The sequence below is a fragment of the Biomphalaria glabrata genome, chromosome 5, assembly GCF_947242115.1.
Source record: "Biomphalaria glabrata chromosome 5, xgBioGlab47.1, whole genome shotgun sequence".
Classification (NCBI taxonomy): Eukaryota; Metazoa; Mollusca; class Gastropoda; family Planorbidae; genus Biomphalaria; species Biomphalaria glabrata.
The window spans coordinates 16,455,661-16,481,057 of NC_074715.1; the positions used below are offsets into that span (position 1 = coordinate 16,455,661).

General features: G+C 33.0%; 1 protein-coding gene across 2 annotated transcripts in view; it reads right to left on the reverse strand.

The window, feature by feature from the left end:
* Window positions 1-24,738, reverse strand: part of LOC106064365 (proteasome adapter and scaffold protein ECM29-like) — a 34,153-nt gene extending 9,415 nt beyond the window's left edge. For both annotated transcript variants that reach the window (XR_008778063.1, XM_056030062.1), the window contains exons 1-33: window positions 24,168-24,738; window positions 23,165-23,295; window positions 22,612-22,728; window positions 21,967-22,085; window positions 21,703-21,852; window positions 20,691-20,936; window positions 20,033-20,153; window positions 19,361-19,477; window positions 19,130-19,215; window positions 18,576-18,654; window positions 16,525-16,641; window positions 15,289-15,411; window positions 14,703-14,806; window positions 14,330-14,459; window positions 13,461-13,541; window positions 12,392-12,584; window positions 11,738-11,829; window positions 11,491-11,625; window positions 10,420-10,490; window positions 10,248-10,312; window positions 9,921-10,159; window positions 9,519-9,620; window positions 9,140-9,253; window positions 8,673-8,765; window positions 8,442-8,556; window positions 8,058-8,172; window positions 7,354-7,425; window positions 6,721-6,838; window positions 6,311-6,481; window positions 5,674-5,753; window positions 5,141-5,246; window positions 4,694-4,741; window positions 4,051-4,172 (exon numbers count right to left, since the gene is read on the reverse strand). Coding sequence is in view for 1 of the 2 variants with exons in the window: in XM_056030062.1 (XP_055886037.1) it covers window positions 4,051-4,172; window positions 4,694-4,741; window positions 5,141-5,246; window positions 5,674-5,753; window positions 6,311-6,481; window positions 6,721-6,838; window positions 7,354-7,425; window positions 8,058-8,172; window positions 8,442-8,556; window positions 8,673-8,765; window positions 9,140-9,253; window positions 9,519-9,620; window positions 9,921-10,159; window positions 10,248-10,312; window positions 10,420-10,490; window positions 11,491-11,625; window positions 11,738-11,829; window positions 12,392-12,584; window positions 13,461-13,541; window positions 14,330-14,459; window positions 14,703-14,806; window positions 15,289-15,411; window positions 16,525-16,641; window positions 18,576-18,654; window positions 19,130-19,215; window positions 19,361-19,477; window positions 20,033-20,153; window positions 20,691-20,936; window positions 21,703-21,852; window positions 21,967-22,085; window positions 22,612-22,728; window positions 23,165-23,295; window positions 24,168-24,192 (3,797 nt within the window). In the remaining variant the exon portion in view is untranslated. The remainder of the gene's footprint in view (window positions 1-4,050; window positions 4,173-4,693; window positions 4,742-5,140; window positions 5,247-5,673; window positions 5,754-6,310; window positions 6,482-6,720; window positions 6,839-7,353; window positions 7,426-8,057; window positions 8,173-8,441; window positions 8,557-8,672; window positions 8,766-9,139; window positions 9,254-9,518; window positions 9,621-9,920; window positions 10,160-10,247; window positions 10,313-10,419; window positions 10,491-11,490; window positions 11,626-11,737; window positions 11,830-12,391; window positions 12,585-13,460; window positions 13,542-14,329; window positions 14,460-14,702; window positions 14,807-15,288; window positions 15,412-16,524; window positions 16,642-18,575; window positions 18,655-19,129; window positions 19,216-19,360; window positions 19,478-20,032; window positions 20,154-20,690; window positions 20,937-21,702; window positions 21,853-21,966; window positions 22,086-22,611; window positions 22,729-23,164; window positions 23,296-24,167) is intronic.
* Between the last annotated feature and the right edge of the window lie 659 nt (window positions 24,739-25,397).

The window sequence follows — 25,397 nt, forward strand, 5'->3', positions numbered from 1 at the left end:
TAGTGTTCTGTTAGTTCTAATTGTAGGCCTAATTGTACATGTCGATTAAATTTAAAGTCTTTTAAGTCCTCCTACAGTCTAGACAAACTACAGCTCACGTCCGTCTTATAGTTTTACAATCTATCTTTTGCGTAAAACTATTGTAGGCTTACTATTATTGGCTTGGAAGAAAGTCTTTGCAATGTAACTTCTCTACGTTATAGGGTAAAACATGCACTTAGTGACAAAGTAAAATGGCGCATTTTTTCTTATTAGACTTAAATCATGGCATTAGTTTTCTAAAGAAACGTTTCCGTGGGGCACCTCTGTTACGCCAAACAATATGCTCGTTACCCATACGGGATACGTGCCCTGCCCAGCCTGACAGTCGGACTATAGGAAGTTCATACCGGCTTTTGCCATCCATCCATCCTTGTGGTACTATGGCCTGCTTTTACACATCCATCCATTCAGATCTCTCCTGGCCCTAACTCCAAGCTTTTTACCGAGGTTTATAGTTAAATCAAAAGAGGCTGCAGTGTACTCAAACTCGTTGACCGCTAGATGGATATCATGTTTAGTGTGAGCAAGTAAGGCGTAGAGAAGCTGTGTTATGACCAGTTCCTTTGTTTTGGTACAGGAGAGGTAGACACTGAAGCATGAACACATGGTAATAATTCACCAGCAAAATAATAATAATAATAAGGCTTGTCTTAGAGTCCGAAAATTAATGAGGATTGCAGCTGTGACCTACATATCTTGCCACATCCAGGGCAAGCATAACCATTGTCCGCGATGTTCGATTAAGATTTTCTTTTAGCGTCTGCGTCTGTCCTCGGCAGCAAATTTTCTTTTGGTCTCAAATGTGTATCCGCGGCCTTTGTATAGAGGGAATTCTTTAAGTCCGACAGTTACGCTGGACAGAGCAGTATCCTATATGGGAGACGAATCTTAGACGAACGCATGCCAAAGGCAGTGTTTTTTTTGGTGAGCTAAAAAGTGGTTGACGTAACACCGAAACCCTTAAAAGACCAGCTTATGGCGCAAACTTGACTTAGCTGACATAGAAGAGAGCACATGGTTGCATGCAACCTCAGAACGAGACAGCTGGAGGTCACCAGCAAAATAAACAACAAAGTAAAAGGTATCTACACCGCTCTACACAATTAAAGTGTAAACAACTTATTAAGCACTTAAAACACAATAACTAATCATATATCGGCACATTTAATTTCATTACTTTTCTTTCATAGTTCTATAATAAATCAATCTACATTAAGATGGTGCGCAAATGTTTCATTAGGTCTATTGATTCTTTAGAACTCGTTATTGTTTGCAAAGAAATATTTTAGTGTACTGCGGTAAGCCTAGTGACGTAAGCAGCGTTTTTCCCGTTTACGTCATGGAAAATTTTCATTCATAAAACATTCTAGCCAAAACTAATTTTTCGATAATGAGGCATTTTCAAACCGATATAACGGTCGACCTCGAGTTTTCCCGATGTGGCCAATGAGTTGAGAATTTTTTTCTCACTATTATGCACATACCATGAACTTTTAAAGAAAATCGTTAGAGCCGTTTTCGAAATAAAATTTATATATATATATAAATATAAATATATATACATACATACATACATACATACAAGAATTGCTCGCTTAAGAGTATAGGATTGACAAATGTATTAATAGAACTACACTTTAACCTCCATAAATCCCCCAAATTCCTATAGTAGTTTTACAGAAGGGTATATAATGCTGTGGAATATGTTAAATCATGATCTTGGTAACAAGATTTGACTGTATTTTATAATGATTAATTTAGGAGAAAATTTAGATTATGTGAGAGATTAAATAATAAACATACATTTCCCTTTTCACTGGCAAATCTGTAAATGACCTAGTGTGACAAGTCAAAAACTCGCTGTCAGAGTCACTCAAATTTATCACAGCATTAATTATTATTTTTCATTATTTATTTATTTTATTTTAATTATTTCCCCATCCTACCCCTAAATCATTCACCCGCCACACCTTTTCCGCTCCAGGCTAGACTTAGTTGACCACATTGGAGATAGTTAAGGCGCGTCCTTTCATTTATCTTCCCTTGACCGGGGCAAAGATACACACAGACTCTTTGATCTTATCGGCAGGATGTCTGACAGCCGCAGTGGACACCACCTTGTGTGGAATGCAAGTCTACCCCCCCTTTCTCCTAGGTCTCTCTTTGATCTAGGAGACCACGAGGACAAACACGCCCATTGACCTCCCAATGTGCGAATCCCATCTCTTGTCGGACTTCACCCACGTGTAAGATAATTCTAAGCCTAGGACATTTCCTGTTTCCGCTCACATTTTCCAGGCCTTTGTATATAAGGTAAATTAAATCAAGTCAGACGCTCTCTTTCTCATTCGAGCTGAGCTATCGAGTCTGGACTATATCATTTATTCTCCCTCCTAGAGGAATACCTGGTGGTAAGCCGAACTTAATCACAAGTTCCATCTTAATTACTTTGTGCATATTTCCATTGGATATTATCATGTGTATTTTGCTTAGTTCATTTATATTTAATTAGTGCATTGTGTATTTCTCACTGGCGTAAGTAGAAAACATAAACATGTCCTATGTATTTATTTGTTTATTGCATTACTCTATTAATGCTACATTGCTCAATTGATCGTTGAGGCAACCATGTATATATTTGTACATCTTATTTTATTTCCTTTATCTCGGCTGATCGCCTTGATAATTTTACTATCGCACTAATACTGCGCTTAGAAAGGAGATATGAGTTATCTCCCCTGTATTGAATTATCTCCCCTTTACTCATTTTACTCTAATGAGAGTTGCGCCGCTTGAACGGACACACTCTCCATTCAAGCGCGCTCCATTGTTCTCGACCCACGATCATATGTAATCATACCGTCAGGGTCGCTGACCACCGCCCAATTCAACCCCCCCCCTTTTCTTTCTCTATCCACCTGTGTTGTTTATTTGAGATTATTATTTCCCCTTCTAAGTACATTTTTATATTATTACTTTCCCTTTTATGTACATTTTTATATCGTTACTATCAGCCATCTATTATTCCAAATCCCATTTGTCATCATCTCCCCTTTTGTGCTCAAAAGCAATTTCACCAATCTGACGAATGCACCTCAGTCGAGGGCATCGATAAGATGCATAAGAGACATGTCCTAACTTGTCTTTATTTATCCGCAGCCTCCCTCAGGTGTCTGCCTATTTACCTGCCTATTTATCTATTGGATCAATTGCCTATTTATTTGCTATCGAGAATCACCTCCTATTTAGGTGCTTTGTGCTATTCAGCGCTGCACTTGCCTACTGAGATCTACTCAACTCTACTACTTGGCGCTATCGGCCTTGCCCGCCTATCCGACAGCCCACCTGTCAACTTGTTAGGTGCGACGTCCCTATAGACCCAGATCTGTGTGAGACGTCATAGCTACGCCAACCCTCTGCAACTCACTGGACATATCCTGTCAACTACGCTGCCCACGGCAGATCAGCTCTGCCCGAAGTAACCTTGTGCCCACGGTAGCCGACCACCCGCCCTACTGTGCCCACTACAGATATTAGATTTTGGGGATTGAGACTCCACAAGAACTATATCACCGGCGTCCCTCTAGCCGCTAGAGCGCCACCTCCAGATGCAGAACCTCAAGCCAGGACACAGCCAGCTGCGACATCAACAGGAAAACCAGCTAAGTCAGAGGACAAAGTGACATACTCTCTTATTAGGTGCAAGAGTGATGATTAAAGCTAGCATTATTTAGAGATAGAAGCAAACCCTCCCCCTTTTATTCTTATATGTATATTTATGTAAATAAATATTCTTCATTTTTAACTTTTGTATCTATCTTTCATTGCTTTGTCTCGTTGCGTGTCTGCTCCCGATTCATATAGGTTGGTGTGTGATAGCTTTAAAAATAATCATCCCCTAGACATTAAACGCGCCAAACACACGTCACATTTCCCCACCTGTCACACCTAGATGTGACTATGATTTGACATTGATAACTATATAATATACAAACTGAGATTTCATACCCAATTGCTCTCACTTCTGAGACAGTGCTGTGTAGCGAACACTGGAGAAGACATGGAAGAATTAACTTGGTGGCTTTCTCTCCCACTTTACCATTAGTCACATCACAGACTTTGATGGAAACCTGCAGGTGGAACACAGGTGTTTTAACACTAGTTTTAAAATAGCTTCCTGTAGTAGTAGTCTTCTATTAACAGCATTGAGCAGAGTTCTTGATACACTAAAATTATGTTTTATTTAGCTACAAGTAAAAAAAAAACTTAAATAAAATACCAACATGTCAATGCATCATATTATTAAAACAGAATATTAAAATAATAAATATAATGGCTTAGTTTGAAGCTGTGGATTTGGATAACTTCTGTTTAATCCCCAATCTTTCACTGTCCAACTAGAATCAGCCAAAAATTAATATCCATTGAAATATAATGAATATGCTTAATTATTAACTAAAGTTTCCAACAGAGCTCTGGTTGATTGTAAAAATGTTCAATTTAATGATTGAATTGATCTACATCAGCAAGTGATTGGAATGTTAGCACTATAAGAGTGGTTTGTTTAAACTTATATCCATCAGTTCATGTTAAAAACATTTGTCTTATTTTGGTGAAATCAAAATTTTAAAATATTTTTTAAATGTCTTACCTTACTGAGTGTTTTACAGGCTGAGTCAGCAGCAAGACGCACAGATTCCTACAGAGATCAAAATTAATAGAAGCATAAGCAAGAATATGTCATGTAAATTTTTATAAAATCTTAATGAATGTATTCTTATAAAACATATAACACTAATGTTCTTTGACTTTAAAAAATGTGATTTTTGGTTTAGAAAGTAAAATTATTAAATTCAGAAATAGAATCTATAAACAGCACAGTTAACATTTCAATATCTAAGTCTTTTTGTAGATCAACATAAAGTGTTGGTAGACTTGAATTGAAACACAGAAAAAGTTAGTAGAGTTACAAAGTTGAAACAGAGACGTTAGCAGACTTGCAACTTGAAACAAAAAAAAGTTAGCGGACTTGAAAAGTTAAAACAGATAGAAAATGCTAGTACTTGAAAAATTAACGAGAAATATCTTAACCACTCACCTTGATATCATCTCTGACCTTCAAACAAATTTCCCACAGCTGAGGAATGTCCTCAATAATATCATCTAGCACACGCCCACGCAGTAAATCACTCACAGCCAAACAACTGGTCATAGACAAATAGATGGAAATATGTGTCAATGTATTTATTGTTGTTTACAAAACCAAAATATTTTTAAAATACATTTTTCTTAAAAGTATTAATGAAAAGAGAAAAAAAAGTTGAAAGCTAACTTTTGGAAGAAATGAATCTAGTTGGGCTGGAAAGAACTTCAATTACTTCTAATTCATTAATATTCTATTAATGAATGTTTTAAATAGAAATATTACATTAATATGCTACCAAATGATAGTTTTAGTAAATATAGGTTACCAGTCAAGATCCAGCAGTTGGAGTACAGTTAAGGAAGTAGACACTGACAAACAATGTTAAAGATGCAATAAACAGAAAATCTTCATTTACTGCTTTCTCTAATACAGGGGGAAGTGAACAATTGTTAATATAAATGACTAGAAGTCTATATCTGTATCACCTTGATTCTCTAATTCTCCATTGATTGCTGGTCAGATTGCTAATGAGGTCATCCAAAATTTTCTTCAGATAAATATCCACCTGGTAACATAGATAAACCATTTTATAGAATGAATGAGAGTGTAGATACTCAACTACATAAATAGCCTAGAGTTGCTGAAGGCAAAACAAGTCAATGAAACTGCTCAATCGCTATAGCGGAAGCTACAGCTTGACATCACCTGCCTTGAAGTTTGTTAGACTATTGGGGAATCACAAGTGACCAGTTTCTTCCATTTCTCGGCTGGCCAATCAGCTGGGTTCTTTCCAGTGTGAGGTTTGTTCTCAGCCATATTTTATCTTACCCCCTCATTTCATGCTCCTTAAATCTCTCTACTTTTTTTTCTCACTACTATAACCTTTAAGGTAGCATTTGTAAATTTTGAGGACCTTGTGATATAGCCTGAGTTTTCTTTTTTTTTACTCTGGTTAGGAAGTCAGCAAACATATAATTTTTACTTTGAAAAGATCTGGAATTAGACTATAAGGACTTGAAGGGAAGAAAAAAAACTTTCTCTTTAGTATCAGAAAAAAACATAAGAAAAAAACATACTTAGTATTTAAAATGTTAAAAACTAATACATCATCATATTACTTACAGTCTTTTTATTATCTTGAACTAATGCATTCCAAATGCTGGACATGGCTTGTTGAATCTTTGGATTAGGATCAAACTGATACCTGTACAGTTTTGGAACTATTTTATCCATAAATGGGGCCAACTGTTCACCAGCCTGTGCTGCAATTGTAGAGAATCCAAAAGCAGCTCCCTGAAGATATATTTACATATACTATAACATTGTTTAAAGAAAAAAAATTGTGCAAAATTTAAATAATGTTTGTAGAAGCTAACAAAATTATTAATGTATTAAACAAAACAATAACATAAAAAATGTTTTAATAGTATTAATGATGTAAAAATGTTAAAGAAAAAACAATTAAATTATATAACAAATAAAAGTAATAAACAAAACAAACCAATATCAAGTGTGTAAAACTATGTACACACCTTACGAGTATTCCAAGTTGCATTATGATTGGCTAAATGCATGAACTTGTAGATCAGATCCGGCTGGTTCAAGTCAGTTGCTATAGCACACAGCTCTTTGTAGGTTGATAATCCAGAGCTGTTGATTACAAAAAGATTCATTAACAAACAATTGTGTATTCCTATTTTCAAGCCTACAGAAAGCACTAGGTAAATAAAAGTGTGATCAAAAAGTCTCATCCAGGATTGAATTGAACCCAATTTAACATTTTTATACCATTTATTTTTACCAACATGTAATGGAAATGTTAATTTTATTCTAAAACTCCATCAATAGTTGAAATAAATGTGTTTGGTTTTGTTTGGCATATTTTGAATCCTCATTCAAATTTGAAAATTATTACATCCTAGCCCAAATTTCCCACAGGCTTGGTTTGCATCCAAGACCATTGAGACGACAGTCCAAGCACATACCAAACGACCAGGCATTCATTGTTTTCTAATGTGTTTCATGGAAATAAAATGTTTATGTTACAAATACTTCATGCCAAATGTTGCCTTATTAAATAGGAAATCATGACATCTAAGCCTTAACTTTGTCATTGTAACCACTCAGTACCAATGCTTGTGAGTTTATTATAAATATCAACCTACCCATCAGGTGCTTTGCCCAGCGCTCCACTCTGGAAAACTGTAGTGTCAGCACTTACTTCTGTCTTGGCAGAACTGAAGAAAGCAAAAACAAATTATATTGAAACAGTTTTCCTTTAAGATCATAGAATTTCAAAAGTTTCTCCGGCTGATAGTTTATGCACACAATAGTTGTTTAGTGGTTTTCTCCTCTATCCTATTTCTAGCAATAACTTAGTTGAGAATGAGATTTTACAATCCTCCTCCTTTTTAATCCTGGCTTGGGAAGGTCACATTCCTTGTTCCATATGCTAGGATACTCCTTCTTCCCTATTGCTATTAGAGCATGGAAAGGTTTACCTTAGTCAGCAAGGAAAACCAATGACTTGGCATAATTTAAGTCACTGCTTAACATGCATGACTAGACTGACCTAGGGACACCCGTAGGATGTAATCATCTTCTTTTTTGAAGTAACATGTGTATTTTATAAGAAGACAAGAGTTCCTATCTTGAGCAGATATCCCATTGTAAGGTTTTGAAACAGAGAAATTTGATCACACACAAACACTCAGCCCCAATCCCTACTGTACTGTAAGTTATAAACATAAAACTCAACATATTGTAAATATTTGTGTTTAATTTTCTTTCTTTTTTTAATTAAAGTCAGCCAAACCCAGTATAGGTTGGGATATTAAGGTTCAATTTATCATGATAATTGACCACTGACCTTTTTCCTGTCATGAGAGTTTCAACCAGCTCAGAAACTAAAACATTCTTCTGTTCAGGAGTGCACACTTCCATAACTTGCCCAAGTCCCTTGCTAGCCAAATCTTGAGTTATTTCTGTTGAGTAGCACAAACAGATACAAAGCAATCATCAAAGAACAATTAAACACACACATTTTATATTATCTTTATCTTTTAAACCTTCCAAAAATGGCTGCAAATATTAGTACAAATGACAGAGACATTCATCTTTATTGTTATCCATTTGATTTATAGAAGTATTAATACATTAAAAATTTAGTAATGTAATCCTTACCCTAATTTGCTTATATATTTTCTGAAGATTACCTGTGTAAATTTCTTTAAAAAAAATATAACTAAAATACCATCATTTTCTGAAAGCATCCTCATGAAAGCCCTTTGAATGTCTAAGAGAGATGACTGAAGAGCTTTGTGATGGCCTGCCTGGCGGATCAATGTCAGAAGCCACACACATGCACCCTTGGAAAATAAATTTGAAATATAACAAATCTATTGGAGGCAATCGAGACCATTAATGTAAATTTAGTCTTTTTATTTCTATCATATTTATATATCATGAATAGATGACTAGCTACCTGTCTCAGATGTGGATTAGAATGACAAATGTAAGTGGACAAAAGCTCATTCAAGAACCAAGAGACATCATCATTAATATTCACAACATTTTTCTGAAAAATAAAACATAAATTAGAAAAACTCTACCATACATTAGAGGAAAAAAAAAAGTTGCATAGTTTCAGTTATTAAAGAAACTAGAAAACAGATTAAGGCCAAACATAAGTCTTAGACCAGTGTTTCCCAAACTTTTTCCTCAACGGAACACTTTGCACATTCTGAGTATTTAGAGGAACACTTTTTTTTTTAAAGACAAAATAATTCAAATAGTGGGCTACTACATAAGTTATTCCAGTAGTTCATGGAACACCTACTCAGGCCTCGCAGAACACTAGGATTCCAGGGAACACAGTTTGGGAGACACTGTTTTAGCCTATCAAAATAATATCTTTCAAATTATTGCTGAAACCCATTCTAAAGTAATTACCTGATGTTCTTCCTTGGATGTGGTCCAGATGCATCTGGACCTTGGAGAACTTGCCCCCATTGCCATGTCTACAAGGGCTTGCCCAATGGTAAACTGAAGCTCTATTTGTTTGGACTGAAGAGGAGTTACAAATGTTCAAAGTCAAGAAAAAGAGATGAATGTGTCAGACAATAGTTTGAATAACAAGTAGTATTCATACAAATACTAACAATAACAAAACAAAACAAAAACAATTAAAATGTTATCACTGAAAAACACAATGCAATTTCGCAACAAAATTACAAGGAAACAAAAAGAAAATGACAAAAAATGTATAACAGGTATTAACAACATGTAATCAGATCTAATGGTACAAAGAATTAAAAGTGTTACTATTTACTTGAATTGCATTGATAAGGTCTTCCATTGCCTTCCTTTTATGAGGGAAGTCTGCATCTCCAACACAGATATCTCCCAAGCAAGCAGCTGCTCTCTCTTTGATCTAAGCAAACATAAAAAAATATAAAAGAAAAATATGTATAATGAAAAACTTCTACATGGCTATAAGGAATGTAGCTATGATCAACACTAAATTTTGTTAGTGTAATCTTTTTGGCACAGAAAATATACATAAATATTGGACAATGATCTGTGATAACAGCAAACACAATATCCATTTGGAAGTAATTTTGTCAATAGTTTCCTCAAAATATGAACTGATTGCAGAGTTAGTGAGCTAATTGTTGATGTAAGAGTGACATTACAAACAAACCAAGCCCTGACAAACCAAGCCCTGACAAACCTTGTTTTGTTCATTACTGGTTTTGATCTTGCCTACAAGTTTGTTGACTAAATAAAGTTTGGTGATGACTTCTGATGTACTCTCTGTTTTCCTCTCCTCTGTGTTGACTGGATCAGTGCCATTAATATTACCTTCTGGTATGCCAGGTGGTAAAGACAATGGGCCATTTCTGCCAATTTCACTCAAGGCCAAACAGGCAGTGGATTTTTTGGAAACATTACTGTCATCAAGTAAGCTAGCTGTTCCAAAAAGAAAAAAAAATTAATGCAAATATAGGTTGATCTATAAATCAAGGTAAAGGTGAAGATGTAAATAAACAACTAGTACCTATAGTTTGAACACACTGCGTCAGAAGAGGTTGGTCATGAACGGTACTACCATTACCACCAGACCTGGAAGACAGAGGTAACAATATGAACAAATTATGTTAAGAAACAAAAATGATGTTAAGGCTGCCACATTGCTAGTATTCTTATAATAAAGAAAAAAAATGTTTTACCTGAGAACTTTCATCTTGAGCCCAATACAATAGCCAAGAGCTAATAGTGATCCAAGCACTAGTTCAGAATTCTGGAAAATAGAACCATACTACAATATGTCAATGTTTGGGACAATGTCAAGAACTTTCTTTATTATTGGATTGGTTTGTAATGTGGAAACATTCTTCAAATTTTAAATAGTTCTTCTTAAATTCATTTTTTAGCAAGCCTGCAGGAATAAAAGTCGCTATTGTGTTTTATGCTGTTCTTTCCCTCTAACATTTTCACTAGTGAAATAAGTTTTGACTTCATCTTGTTCATGTTAAATCAATTTTTTTCTTTTATAACTATTTACGAATGATTCAGAGCTATACACTTAGTTAATGTCCTTTGTAAATAAAGTATGTGTTACATTCTGTAGCAGTCCTTTCTGTAAAAATAGCAATGGGTTACTAACACAACTGACTGTAGTCTTCAGGGTGCTTGAAATAGACATAGCAGCTTTTTTTTATCCCTTTCTGCAGAAGCACTCATACATAATCAGTTATATATGCATAAGTATGCACAAAGAGCTTTTTTATTTTAAAAAAAAAAGGTGAAGAAGTTTATACACACAAAGTCAAAAGCTGCAGATATGCTATTAAAATTTAATTTCATTATGTGCAACTATGCAAACAAACAGGTGCAATAGCTATCTCTTGTTATTTCAAAGTAACTGCGTAGCTGATAGACATTTTGATAACAAGGCCTATTTTAAATTATTACTATAGAAACACAAAATAAACTAAACAATTATTTGTAAGATGCAATTCATTTAATGACAGTATTGAATATACTTAACTATTTAGTACGTTTTTTTAATCAAATGTTGATTTTCAAGTTATAAACAGGAATTTATAATGAACCATAATTACTTTTTTCCATTTCCATTTAGTTCTTAGAAAAGATTGACCATTGACCCAAAATGTACAATTCTATCAAGTTTGAGGTATATTTTTTAGTTTTGTTTTCATAATGTCAAGGTGATAAACATCACATGTAAAAAAAAAAACAAAAAAATCTTAAGAAAAAAAGCTCCAGCTCCAGTGTACCTTGTCAGTGAGATTGCCTAAGAAAGTTTTGATATCACTGCAGAAATCTGTTGGGGACTTGGTGTACCAGCAGACAATGGCATACAGTTCAGCAGCATACTGCTTGATGTCATCCTTGGAGCTGCTCAGTAAACTCTGGGGATAAGTTCCAAAATCAGATCATTCCTAAAATTATGCAATGTTCAATACTGCTAATTAAAATTAAATGTACTGAGGTTTTTAAAAAAAAAGAGTTATTGGTACTGACTTTTATCCAATCCAAATTGTGAGAAAGCTTGGGTGCCAATACAGTGGGAACCATAGCAACCATTTCCAGAAGACAATACATTGGTTCACTATCTGTGCAGAAACAAAACCAAAATAAAATTAGGCTTCACTTTCTTGTGGAATGAGTAATCATTCTTAATGTCTATGAATACATAAAGTCCATAAAGAATAAATTTGAGAACATTAGGTCATCAATAGCTTGGGCTATAGCCAATGCCTGCAGAAGTGTATAACAACATTCCACTTTTATCTTCCCTTTAATCTTATTTTCTTTCTTTTTTTTTTTTTGAAGTGTCATTATTATTTTTTAACATTCATTGACAACATAGCTTATCTTTTAATAACTTTATTTAACATAAAAATTTTAACAAAATTTATATAAAAACACACCAAGTCGATGTAAACACATGATGATTTAACTGGATGGTTATTTTTAGATTTTGGTGAATTTTTTTCACATGCAAGTACTCAACAATAGGTAAAGCAGCATAGTGCCATTTTGGAAATTATTAAAAAAAATCAATACATTAGTTGGTGGAGTTAATTAACATAAGTAGTAACATTAGTAAATAAATTGTGAATAAAAAAGTGCATAAGTAAAAGCTATAGTCAACTAACTGCAATATAAACCTACTTGTTGAGACCATGAGGAGCTCTATCAACATGCGAACATACTGCTGTATGGGCCCATCATCTCCAGGATACTTCTCTAGAAGGCTCTTAACAGTGGCCAGCAAGGATGGAACTTGGTCTGGAAGGTTCTCCAAGTTCCAGTCAACTGCTATGCCTGCCAGTTGTGACAGGCACATTCGCAAGTAAAGTAGAACCTGAAAGAAGTAAATATTTGGGAGACATTGATATTTCTAAATGATTTGTGATATTTCATTTTGAAACAAAATGAAATATGCAATGTTGATCTTAACACTTGTCTATTCATTTCATTGAATACAAGAATGAACTCAGTTAGGTCAAAGAAAAAAAATGGTCTAAAATTAAAATAATAAATGTAAAAATCTATAACACTCATATTTAGAATTTCTATTTATCCATGGTGATAAAAGCATATTATAATTATATGTAAAAACACGGGTTACTTGTCATTATGTAAAAATATTTGTTTAAGGGTAATCCAATTACTAAATTTCAATGTAGTCCCTTAACAGTATTCACAGAGAAATTTTTGTTATGTTGTGGCAGAAACACAGCAGGATCAAACATGTTCTTAGGTAATATTCATGATATCTTGGCAGAAACGCAGCAGGATCAAACATATTCTTAGGTAATATTCATGATATCTTGGCAGAAACGCAGCAGGATCAAACATATTGTTAGGTAATATTCATGATATCTGTGAGGTCTTTTTTCCAACTTTTCAGCAGATATCATAATAGTGTAGTGTTATTTTTTTTTACATTATATTTTTGTTATATTTTAACAAGTCTAATAGGAATAATTTATGGTTGTTTTGTCAATATGTGTTATGCTGCAAATATAGATTTTTTTTTTATCTGACTTATGAAACAGAATTAGTTAACAAAGTGAATCAAGACAAAGTAGCCCATTAATATCAGAACATTTGTGGATTACATAAAAAACTGGAGACTCATTCCAAATATGTACCTTAGAAATTCTTTATACTTCTGATATCAATAAATAAATGTAATTATTATTGAAAGTTGTTAGTCTTGTCTGCAATGACTCACCTCACTGTATGTGATTGGACTAAATGGAAGAGTTGCATTGACTGTAGAGTATCTGTTCTGGGAGGCTTTCCTTTGTGCAGCCTGGCAAACCATATTGAAATAAGAAAAGCAGTACAAAAATGTTCATTCTATATTTACCAATATGTAGAAGATGAATAGTTGAAAAAAAGAGTAACAAGAATAATAGAATGTGAAGTCTGGTTGAGTGACATATTTCTTGGTTACACTAGGTTTATAACAATATGATATTTGAGGGGATCAATTCCATATTATGAATCAATCAAGAAATAATTGATTTGAAAGTAAACTGAAGCTGAAATGTAGTTTGCTGATCTTCTTCCAACAGCTCCCCCCCCCCATCCACAAAATAAATTAGACCACAGCACCAGGAGCCTGATATAGGAGCATGGAAATGGACAGTATAAAAATATTAATGATAAGAATGGTCATTTAGAAGCTGATAAAGTAAGAGATATTGGTAAGAGGAAAAAAACAACAACAAAGATGTGAGTTGTTTCCCATGAATTCACAATGATCTCTAGTGTTGATTCAGGAATTATAAAAGTGAACAGCTGAGCTCTTAGACTAAGAAATACATGTACATTATGACACTTGTTCTGTTTTTTCATCTTCATATACACACTGTATAGAATAAATAAGGGCAGTACTAAAAGATGAAAACCAAAACCATCATCCCTAGTTGAAGAGGCAGGTGTGTTATCTTGAATTTTTTCTAGTAGTCTTCACCTATCGTGTTGTGCGATCAAGTGTGACATGTGGATTCAGCACAATGCATGCACAAATCATATGCTAAGTGTACACAAGCTAATTGTATGTCTTTATATAAAACCATGGAATACAGTGTTTACCTTATCTACTATGTATCGCATCATCTCAACAAAATCTGGCAACTTCTGCTCATCTGACTGTTTGCTGGACAATGTTGGGATTTGTGTGTTTCTTAAAGCTTTCTTACATTCAGACTTGATATCCTCCTTCCTAGGAAAGATACATTTAGAAAGAATAAGTTTAAATGTAAAAATAGCGTAAATAATTATTTTTAAAAAAGCTAATCATCATAAGAAAAAAAAGAAATGCTGATATTTTTTATAATAAAATATACTACAATCAATAATAACAACAACAAAAATAAATAAATAAGCATTCATAAAAAAATTTAGAAAACAGAATATAATTTAACTGTATTTTTTTTTAAAAGATAATAAAAATACATAAACTTACAAATCACCAGTTCCTAAAAGTAAAATATAGCGAGAAGGAATATTATGACTTTGAAATACTGTTGCTGCATACTGTACAATGACTGTTCTAACTTGGGGCTCCTCCTGTTCATAGAATAAGATATTGAGTAAATGTTATATATTTCTCTAAAAGAATCAATTATTAAAATTTCAAAGCTGAATGTTAATAATGTAGATACTTAGAGATAATAGCCTCAGTTTAAATTATGCCATAAAGTGTGGGGACATTAATGTTTTGGTGAAACTTTTTTTTTTACATTATTGTAACTTTGGTATATGGCAATGATGCTACAATGTTAAGTTCTTAATTTTATGAATCATTTGCAGGAGAGTTCAATGTAGCCAAAGGAATAACACCAACCCAATGTACTCCCTTAAGAATGTCAGGCAAAAGAGCTCAACAGATTTTAAAACGTCCACAATTCAGAGAAAACAATCTATATAATCATCTGGACTTCCAGTTTAGCAGCCTAGTGTGCCATCTTTAAATAAATGCAAAACATTTTCAAGCTACCCATTTAAAAATACGATTTCAATCCAACATTTAACACTTAAAGGCCTATCACCTTGTCAATGTTCTGAAGTAATAAAGCTTCCATCAGTCTTTGGTTTGTATCATCCAAGCTTCGGAAAGCTTCTGCCATCAATGATAAAGCTTCTTGCACAGCCATCCTTGTCTCACCATCTTCCTGAAGTTGAAAAAAAATGTAAAATAAACAAACAAAATGACATTTGATTAAAACATGATAAATGAATTCGACTTGACTTATTTACAACTAAATTTATTAAACTAACCCTCTCCCAATTTTTTTACAATAGCAATCCAAATAAAAAGAAACAAAAAATTCCCCTTTCAGACCTTACATAGGGCAGATGATGTAAAGGTCATCTGTTTCTGAAGCCCTTGGTTAAAAAGGGTGTCATGTGGATAGCACAATGATTAACTGCCTTTAATTTTGCCCAACTAATGTCAGGTATCCATTAGAGCTGGGTGGACTCATAGGCGCCCTAAAGATCATGAAATTAAAAATCCCAGTCTTCACCAGGATCAAACCAGGGACTCCCGTTTCAGAAACCAAGCTTATAACACTCAGCCACTGCACCTCCTAACAATCAAATACTGCACAATAAATAAAACTGATTGGTCTGTTGAAAAAAAAAATGAATAGCCTGTAGAAATTCTGTAAGATGTGAGGTCAACTCTAAATGTAAGGGCAATGTTTCAGCTCAAGTAGTTCAAGCACTTGCTGGATATGGACAAAGTTACTTTAAAATGCCACAGATTTGTACATGTGAAATTCCTAAACAAATAAAGCTGTTGAAATGATACATTGAAATTAAAAGGAGAATGTAGACACTTAACCTATTTAGTTTAGGAATTCATTACAAGCAGTTGCATTATTTTTATATTATTTTCATAAAAGAATATAATATCCAAATCTTAAAATAATTAGTACAATTTATATGGATGTATTTCAATGACTGTTATCGCTGACAAAGGTACTATTTTTCATTAAAAGTATATATTGTCTTGCAATAATAAGTAATATTTATGTATATATTTTGTTTGTATACATTTGCCAAATTAAGCTATACCCAAATTACCACTTTGTATGTGGTCTGGACAAGATAACTTATGACATAGTTAGGGGAACTGCTTGAAACAAGCTATAACATTTTTTTAAAATCTTTTCTTTTCAATTACATAATACTAAGAAACCTACCTACTAGTTCTAAACCTAAACTTTAGACAAATAGTAAGACCTAAAAAAAAACTTCAGACCCTTCAACGTAAAACTTACTTGGCACAATGCATCAAAGAACAGTTGCACCACCTGCAAGTCTTTAGAAATTTTATTGGGAGATCTCCGTCCAATTTTTCCAACAGCTACATAGGCCAGGCTTCTTAGTTTTGCATCCTTAAAAAAAAATGATTTACATACATATGAAACATAAAGTGACAACAACAAATTTTTGTTTACTTGACCGAAGTAGCCTTAAAAAAAAAGGGTGGGGGGCATGATAAAGAATCAAAGTTATTAAAAAATTTTACACAATTAATTTTACACAGCAAGAAGTTTTAAGATTGATCTTGAAAACTGGTTTAAATATGGATTAAATTGTAGATTACTGTGGTGAGGTTCTAATTTATTATGTGAATTTAATATACACTAAAAAAAAAAAAAAAGTCTGAGAACAAACACATTATTTTACAACACAAAATATACAGCCATCTGTTAGTTGAGAACTAAAACAAGACAACACACGCTAACCATGGTAGGAATTTTTAATGTCAGTAAATATTTATGATAGCAAATAGTTTGAGCAAACCAAATATAAAAGTATTTGCAGTATGCGATACCAAATAACACCAACAAAACCAACAAAAATTATACTTTTTAAGATTATACTTTTTAAGAATAACTTGTTTGAAGATTATTTGAAAAATAAATACAATATTAATAACCGGCAATACTGCTTGACTTGTAAGTCAATAATGGCAATCAATATTATTATAAAACAAAAAGGATTTAGTTGAGACTTTCTAAAACAATGTCTGCTTTCTACCTGCTGCATTGCAACAAGACCCACATGCTTGTCAGCCAGATACATGAACATGAAATGATGAACTTATGGGATGGAGACAAACTTTGTTGAAGCTTCACACTAAAATGGTAATAGCTGATATTACTTGTTCTAGCAAATTTTCTAAACTAGTTAAGTGTATTGTTGGTACTAATTATTTAAATTCATTCTAAAGACAATGCATAAGCTTCACTAAGTCAATAAAAATAAAGGTATAATTCATTGTCTCCTACAGCTCAACCAATCAGAATGTAGAAGTTCATCTGGTCAAAACTAGTAAACCAGGAAACAAAAACAATCATTAGTTTGTCATTCTGGATATAATTCAGCAAACTTGATTTTATATAGACAGAACTCCTTCTAGAAAGAGTATCTTTTTATTAATAGTATTTTGCCTTTTGTTCCAAATTTCTCTGCTGTGAAAGACATGGAAAAGATTTGTACCCCTGACTTATGTGTTCATCCCACTAAGCTAAACTGACATATTGGAGTTGACAAAACCGTATGTAACTAAAATGTCCGTGCACATTTGAGACTACTGTGCAATGCATTTAAATAACAACAACAACAAAAAAAAAGGAGTGGAAGTGTACGGGTGAAAAATGTTCTTACAGTTCAAATACATTTGACTAGAACTTCATCTGAAATACATTCGACTAGAACTTCATCTCAATGTTAAAGAACAACAAAAAAATTGTCCTTTTCTACAAGAACCCAAGAACATGGGCCATGAACGTATTGGATGATGATGAGGAAGGCAAGTGCCATGGTGATGAGACCATGCAACTACACTCAATGGAAAGACAAACGTTTCCTTATAATCAAGTTTTGGGGCAGTGCCCATGCTAACTTGCCTTGTAAATAATATGCTTGCCTATTTTCCGATTCTGCAATAAGGTTCGGTCACACAAAATAAAACTCAGAGAAAAACAAACAAGAGTTAAACAAGAAGTAGCAATAAAAGAAACATAGATGTATTTCATTGGTATGAATGGTTCTGTTTGATAAAATGACTGTTTAACCCAACATTTAACCCAATGTTTAACCCAATGCAAACACATTCTTGAATGTTGACTTACAGCAAACTTGTGGCTTTAAAGATCAAAACTAAAAATAGACAAGCTACTATGTATTCTTTATGTCAATTCTAAATGAGTTTTAACACTGTATAGATGTTATTTATTTTATTCAAAAGAAACTGTCACAGGAGAAAATGAGATGAACTGAAATAAACATTTTGAGAGGTGCATATATTATAATTCTTTACCTCTTTGGATTCATTGATAAGCTTGAGTAAACCATTAAGTAGAATAACATCAAACATGGCAAACTTGCTCTCTTCACAACTGAAACAGTCAAACAATATTTTAACATGCACATTTAACTAGTGTATACTTTATGGAGCATCAGCACTTGAGACAACTAGAGTTGTCAATAGAAACACAGACAAAAATAAAACATCAAGTTGGCAGACTATAGCAGAAGATAAGAACTGTGAAGGAAAAAAAGTAGCACCAACTTATGATATAAAAATTAGTAAAACGAAAAGAACTTGTTTAACGATGTGCTAAAATAATACATAAGTATATAAGTATTTGAGAAAAAATTGTCTTGATGAAAAAAAAACTAATTATAAGAGAAGAAATTTATGTCAAACCAAGTCAGGCAATAAAGTTCTCTAGAAGAGATTAAGTTTCTAATGGATATTGGACATCACAATCAAATAAGTTGCTTTCATTATAGCTGAGTAGGGCCAAGGACGTGAAAAAGTAATGCATAGATAAACTCAAACAACACCAGATTTGAAATGAAGATACTTACTTCAGACAGATGTGATGAACAAACTCCACAGCCATGACACGAAGTTTTGCATTAGGGTTGACACCAAACAGACAGTCAAATACTATCTGAGGACAGAGTAGCATTTAACATATGGCAAGATTCATTTACTGAACAAAAGCTTTATCAGTTTGCATGAAAATATTTTTTTTTATATTTTAAAATAGCTAAATTTTATCATATTAAAACACTATTGATGCATATATATCTCACCTGCAGGCAAGCTGGAAACATATTGGTAGCCTCCCTTGCTTTCAGCAAAAGCGGAAAAATTTTCAAGCGTATCCTTGGACTCACAGCACTACGCCTGTCATCAGGCTTGATTAGTGGCTAAAAATGTTTTCATAGGTCAAGATGTGGATAAGTAGTAGTAAATTTAGCATTACTTAGTTCTACTTACAGAAAAAAGTATTTCCAAAAAAAAAACATAAAAGTAGTAGATGAAGCAAACACAGTTTGTATTTCTAGTTTTTATGTTTTGTTATGGTGCACTTAATAGTTCAATATAGTTTATTTATTGATTTGTCTTGCAACTACAAAATAACTTGTTCTACAAGTGCGTGTAAAAACAAATTATTATATTTATAATTTTGTATTTTATAATCCTCTTGTTAAAATGTGTACAGTTATAAATCAGAAAATAAAAAAAGTTTTGTAGGATACAAACAAAAACTTGTGAGCTACTATTAAAGTTTAAAAAGAACTATTCCTATGCTTAGTCCCTACAAAGTTCAAGGAGTGGGGAGCAGATTAATATTATTTTTTTCAATAAGAAAATACTTATTGAATTTAGATAGTGTTTTTAATAAATAAATGTAGGCTCAAGATTTTTGATCAACTGAAACATTAATAAAGTAAAATAATAAAGAAAATGGAAATGCCAACCTGGCCTTTTACAATCACTGTTCCTTGGAAAAGTGAAAACAATTTACTGAGAATCTCTTTGGAATTCCAATCAACACTTCCTGTGATTTTTTTAAGTTCCATGTCTGCTGATGTAGCAACACTGCAAGAGTTGATCCAAAAAATAAATTATTTTGACTGAAGCATAAAAACCAAATAGAAAACTAAGCTGATTATAATAATTTTCTTTTATTTTCAGACTAACAGAAAAAATTAGAAATAAACTGTAATTTGAAATTGTATTTCACACACACACAATTTTTAAAGAATAGCTAAATTCTTTTTTACATCTTCAAGGCCTAGAGGTATATAAAATGTGTTTCCATTACCAACCAACAGTTTAGGAGAATATGGTGTGGACAGCTTAATGACCTACTAACACTTTTAATTATACCAAGTAAGCATGCCTGAATATTTCAAGTTTGGAAAAAATCAGAACTGGCCATATCATACTTAGGCCTGCGACACCTGGTTTAGTGCTCTACCACTTGGTCACTACAAACAACACAAAATACTCTTTACTAAACAGTGACAAAGTAATATATATATATATATAATTATATATATATATAAATATATATATATACCAGCTAAAAATGGCTACAATAACTCGAGACAACAAAAGCAACTTTTGTATTACCTGTGTCTGGTGTCTGAGGAAGCCACAACAAAATGACACACAGTTTCTGACTCAGTCAGGACACCACTAGCCAAAAATGTTATTATGCTCAGCTTGGCTTTCTCCAGCTCCTCTGGCACCATAGGAGTCTCACCAATGAGGCGTTTGAAAGAAGTCTGGCTAAGACCAGGTGGTGGGGGCACATTGGGAGGTTGGGAAGGTAACTCTGAGCCATCTGCAGATGCTGGAGCAGAAGTGACATGAGAGCTGAAAAGAAATAAATCAATAGAATTAATATATGTATCTGTGATATATACAGAACATATTTTTAAATCAACTGTAGATTTTTCTTTTCAGTAACATCTCTATCCTAATAATATGTAGCTTATGGTGGTCTAGATTTTAAAGGGATATTTATGTTAAGTTTTCATCTACAAAATTTTAAGATATATCAGAATAGATTAGAAGAGATGAGATCATTGTCTTGTACTCTCTCTCTGTATTTCAAATCCAACTAAAGTTTCTGATTCTCCCCAACTGATAGTGAAAATCAGATATGGAGCACTGTGCTGACTCGCAATACCTTCCTGTATTATTTGACACTGAAACAGGCAAGCTTTCCTTTACCTGACCTGAATGTTGTTTTTCACTTCTATATGCTTTTATCTCACACTGTGACAAGGTATCCCAAAGACAAAATTTTTTAGATATTCAGAAAGTATGAAGCAATATAGCAAGAAGCAAGATAGACACTTTCTTCATTCTCATTTTTATGTTGGGAGGGTTCAGACAAGTAGCCCTATAAGTCAGATGAAGGTTTCTCCATATAGTTTTTCTTCTAAAGGAGGGTTTTAGGACCAATGTCTTATTCAGGCCTCTCAACAGAATATACAGCTCAATGCCAACCATAAAAAGAGTGCCAAGACAGAGTGTTCTAAAAATATGTAGTTAGCTGCCCATCATGATAGATCTATTATTATAAATACTGAAATATATAATTATTAATATAATAAATAGATAGAAAATAGTTTACTTGTAGGTGAGAAGCAGGACATCCATAAAATAGTCTAACACCAGCTGCTTGACACCAGGCTTATCTGCTAGCTGAAATTTTGATCTGCACTCTGCTTCAGTTTTTGGCATTTTCAAATGTCTTAGAGCAGGAAGCAGTAACTGAAGAAGGCTAAAATAAAAAAAATAAAAACAATTTAAATTCTGAAACAACAATAATAAAGAGAAAAAAAAAAGGCTTTACATTTAGTTATTAAAGTCCATAAGAAAACTATGAAGCTCTCACCTGTCTTGATGATTTTGAGATCTTCCATCTAAACAGTTGATCAGTAGTGGAACAAGCTCAGCCTGTTTATCTGGTTCAACTCTTGGATATCCAATTTTAATAAAAAGAATAGTGAAATTCTGGAAAAAAAAAAATCTTATTAAGTATTAAATATCAATCCCTTTGGTTGGTTAAACTTTACTACTTGAGATTTTGTTGTTTTTTTTTTTGTTTTTTTTTTTGCTTGATGTGAAGACTGGCAACTTTCAAAGAAAGGAATGACAACATTTAATTCTTTGGAAGGATACAAAGACAGAACTTGCTTAAAAAAATAATACTGTGTACATGTCATAATTCTCAGAATTATTATAAAATTTTAACTTGATTTTTTAGTTTTCAAATTTTATACAAACATCAACCAATTTACCCAGGTGTTCATACTTCAAATTGCTATCAGTGCAACTAATTTACAAGGTTTGCTATTTGACATTTAATTCCCAAAAGTCCTACAAATTGACATGTATTTTTGAGGGAAATAAAACCAAACAAACTTGACATTCCCCATAAATTGCCAGGTGTTAAAAATGCCAACTATTAGGTAATGCTAAGATTTAGCACAGCTATGATAAAGATGAACAAAAACAAAGACTTTTATGTATATCATACTGTAATGAATGGTGTAGCAGTTGGATCCTGAAATTGAGTTAATAAAGCATCAAGTGGAAGCTTGATCTGGTTTCTACTTTTCAATCTGGTCTTGATATGGGCTAAGAGTTTTAGTACCTGCTCACAAATAAAAATAAATATGGTTTCATTTTAATTTTTTAAAGTTAAAAAGAATTTGACAAAAGGTTTTTAAGACTACAAAAAAATATACTATGAATTGTTTTTTGTTTTGTTTTTTTACTTTTAATATTCAGTACAGAAAAGTTTTGATCCATATCATAAAGGTATTTTTTTGTATTAACATAAAATAAAACACAATATTTTTTTTTTATGTTACCTTCAAATGAAATGTTTATTTTCTAATTTATTTCTAATGAAGTTTTTTTTAAACTTCAATACATTTTTGTTAATTTAAAGGGTTTTAGAAAATGCTTTCAAAAACTTAAAAGATTGATTGGTAAAGTCTTCTAAAACAGTATTAACAATTAATTAATGAACAGACAAAAAAGGAATTTGAGATACTTAGACTACAAAGAGTCAACAAAATTCTTACTTTGGACCTCACTGCTTCATCTGGACTATTGAGTTTTAAAAGCAATGGTGCTAAAAATTTTCCAAGTGCAGTCTGCAGTTGTTCATCTGTCTCTGCTGAGCCTATGCGTAAAAACACTCTTTCCACAAGTGCTGAATTCAGAAATTAATTAGATTTTACATTTTACCAAAATAATTTCACAAAGATAAAATTGGTTTCAAATTAAGTGTTCTATGAGTTAGTATGTACTCCAATACTCAGTTTTATTAGTCATTTCTTTAGGGGTGTGAAGGGAGATCTAGGTGATGAAAATTCTAATAAAATAGAAACATTCCAACTCATTCACCACAAAAATAAACAAATAGATTTGATGGTGTTTATTAACTTTACCATCTTAAACTTAGAGATCTATTTAACTAAGGGCTAATCACATTTACCAACTAGCTAGTGATGTGCTTGGGAAATATATAACAAATTTTCAAAATTCAGGTCAAGAAGAAGAATTGTAAAGTATAAGCAGTCAGAGTATGTATAATTAGACTATCTAGATCTATACTATACTATATAACTCATGACAAGTCAAGATTAGAACAGATCATTACATCAGACTTTGAATAGATCTAGATCTAGATGATGAGAACAGTAGATGATCATGATGTAGTGGCATGTTCGGTGTCTGAAACTTGCCTGGCTGACTAGCCATGCGGTTTGCATGATGGACAGTACTGGACTGTCATTCGGAATTATCGATGGTCCTGGGTTCAAACCCTGCCCACTCCCATCGTCCCATCCCCTGTCATACTGCATAAATTAACTTCAACTATGAAGCTGGAGCATCGGAAAACACGTAAAACATTTTACAAACATCGTACTAGAATCTATAGATAGATCTATTAGTAAGTATGCTTAGCCTTAGCCCCTACAAAGTTCAAGAAGAATCTAAAATGACTAACTAGATTGAAATATTAGATAATTACATTCATTAGTCATGTCATTAGTAAATTTAAAATCATTTTTTTTTTACCATTCTCGTCTTGAGCTGAAGTCATTTTTTTGGACACAGGAATTTCCGGAATTTCACCTCCCTCTGCTCTATTGACCAGGCTATCTGAGTATTGTTTACTATTTGTATTAGATATCTAGATAGTAGATCTAGTAACTAGTATTTATCTACTATGATCTAGTCTAGTAATCATCTAGTATAGATCATTAGTCATTAGATTATGATTAGATCATAGATAGTTCATAGACTTAGTAGAATCTATATAAATCTAGATCTAGGACTAGATGACTCGCTGCTTTGCTTTTTAAACTTAAAAACTTAAAGTTAAAGTTTAACTTAACTTGAAGTTAAACTTAGTTAAAGTTTAAAATAAATTAAAAGTAAAAAAGTCAGGATCAAATCAAGATGTACTTCATCTAGTATCTAGGTCTAGACTAATATAGATCTAGTATGAAATGTGAGTCCAGTCAAGGGTAATTTATAGATCTAATAGATCTAGAGCTAGATCTAGTATTTATTTTTATAATTCTAATAGAATCCAGAGGGTCTAGTTCTAATGAGTTACGAAAAGACGTTGTTATGATTTAGCAAATTGTGCACATCTTTTGTGTTAAAGAACAATAAAGAACATTATACGTGCACCGGTAAACCATATTTATAGTTCAGTGCCTAAAAGGTTTCTCAGTGGTAAAATCACCCAAAGGCCAAAGCAAAGGTATTAAAAATCTTAGTGTAAAGGACTACCAGGACCAGAACGACTCAGTGCCGTATTAGACTTAAAAAGCTACAAAGCTATTTGAGATAGAGGGCCCTTTATAAATCCAGATATATGACAGTGCTAAATATATCTTGGATAGCAGCGGGCACGATATGAAGTTAATAATGAGCCCATGACCATCGAGGCGACGAACGACAATCCAGCGCATACGCACTACGACCAGACAGGCAGTCCAAGATGTATATTTCTCTCCTATTAAATTTATTAACCCTCCTAATAGGCTTCTTCTTTCATATGCGTAGGCCTACCAAATTAAAAGAATGTATAGCCTATAATATAGAGTCCTGTATATTTATCTTATATAATAGGCCTACAGACGTTACTTCAAAAAAGAAGATGATTAGGCTACGCCCTGCGCGTCACAACGACTTCTGTATGGGGAGCTGTGTGCAGGAAAGCGCTCCCAGGGAGGCCAATACAAGCGCTACATAGACACTCCCAAGAGCTCCTTCAAGGAATGCGATATCGGCATT